This window comes from Nothoprocta perdicaria, unplaced genomic scaffold (assembly GCF_003342845.1).
Source record: "Nothoprocta perdicaria isolate Ctin4 unplaced genomic scaffold, notPer1 scaffold_289, whole genome shotgun sequence".
Lineage (NCBI taxonomy): Eukaryota > Metazoa > Chordata > Aves > Tinamiformes > Tinamidae > Nothoprocta > Nothoprocta perdicaria.
In genome coordinates this window covers 398,454-399,611 of record NW_020455520.1, presented here as the reverse complement: position 1 = coordinate 399,611, position 1,158 = coordinate 398,454, and the positions used below count along the sequence as shown (strand labels likewise).

The 1,158-nt window shown below is 64.2% G+C and overlaps 1 protein-coding gene across 2 annotated transcripts in view; it reads left to right on the top strand.

The window, feature by feature from the left end:
* Window positions 1-860: 860 nt before the first annotated feature.
* LIMS2 (LIM zinc finger domain containing 2) overlaps window positions 861-1,158 on the top strand; it is a 29,001-nt gene continuing 28,703 nt past the window's right edge. The window contains exon 1 of one of the 2 annotated variants that reach the window (XM_026041581.1): window positions 861-878. Coding sequence is in view for 1 of the 2 variants with exons in the window: in XM_026041580.1 (XP_025897365.1) it covers window positions 1,108-1,118 (11 nt within the window). In the remaining variant the exon portion in view is untranslated. Of the gene's footprint in view, window positions 879-1,063; window positions 1,119-1,158 lie in introns of those variants that run through there. The other variant, XM_026041580.1, reaches the window with a different exon arrangement.

Sequence of the window (1,158 nt, the reverse complement as noted above, 5' to 3'; positions counted from 1 at the left end):
GCCCGCGGGGCGGGGCCGTCACCGACAGGGAGCCCCGCGGGACCGGGCTGGGCCCGTCCCCGGGCGGCGAGACCGGCCCGCACCCCGCTGCGCTGCGGTTACAGCCTCTGCGCATCCAGTATGTGTGGGCTGTTAGTTAGTTATGGTTTTCTCTAAAGCRTGGCATCAAGAAAATAAGCGCTAAATACTGTTAAGTACCCAGATAAAAGGATAACGGGATACGTAAGTGCCTCTGATGCAAAGCATGACTGAGCACTTGCCTACAGATTACTGTCTTCCTCCAACCGCTTATGTAAAGTCACTGGACGTGTGCTCGGAAGTTCGTCTGTTACCTGCTCTGCTGCCAGACAAACATGCAGCCGGAGCGGGAGCATCTGAGGCAGTTCTTCCCGTTGCTTTAGCTGTGTAACGGGAATACTAAACGCGAAGCGCATCCGCTGTGGTTCCCCACGTTCACTGCAGGGCTGCGGGCGAGATGTCTGCACGCTGCGAAGCGCGGGATCGCAKAGCTGCCGCCACCAGCCCCAGCGCTTTAGGGATACTCGTGGCCGCGGTGGGTTACCCGGACCGACTGCCGTGCAGAGATCCCCCCCGAGGTCCCTCGTGGGCCTGAAGGACCCTGGCCCGTTTGGCACGGTAGTGCCGTGGCAGAGAACAGGCCCGGACAAAGCTCAACCCCAAGCAGGGGGGCTGGATGTTACTGGAAGAGCTGGAGTTGGAAGCGGTTTTGTTAGGGAGCGCAGTCCCTAAGGAACAGCGGGATGGCATTCCTGAGGTGCTTGCTGCTGCCCTGGGGATAGAACACRCCGTGAAACCTCATCCCGGGGACAAGACGCACCGCGACACCTCATCCCGGGGCACTTGTATCCATAGGGCCGGTAGGAAGGCARCTGCTTCGGCATCAGGAGAGATGTCACCTCCTCGGGCAACTCGGCTGCCTTTCCCTTCCCTTTATAGGAAAAATATGCGCGGCCCGGGGGCTGCCCCGCGTCACGGCGGCCGCCGCCCCCGCGCGGGGGGCCGGGGCGGGGCGTGAGCCGCGCGGAGCCGGGCTAGGCCGGGCCGAGCTGAGCGGAGCCGGGCTAGGCCGGGCCGGGCTGCGCCGCCATGACGGGCAGGTGAGGCGGGAGCGGCCGCGGGGCAGAGCGGGGCGGCGGG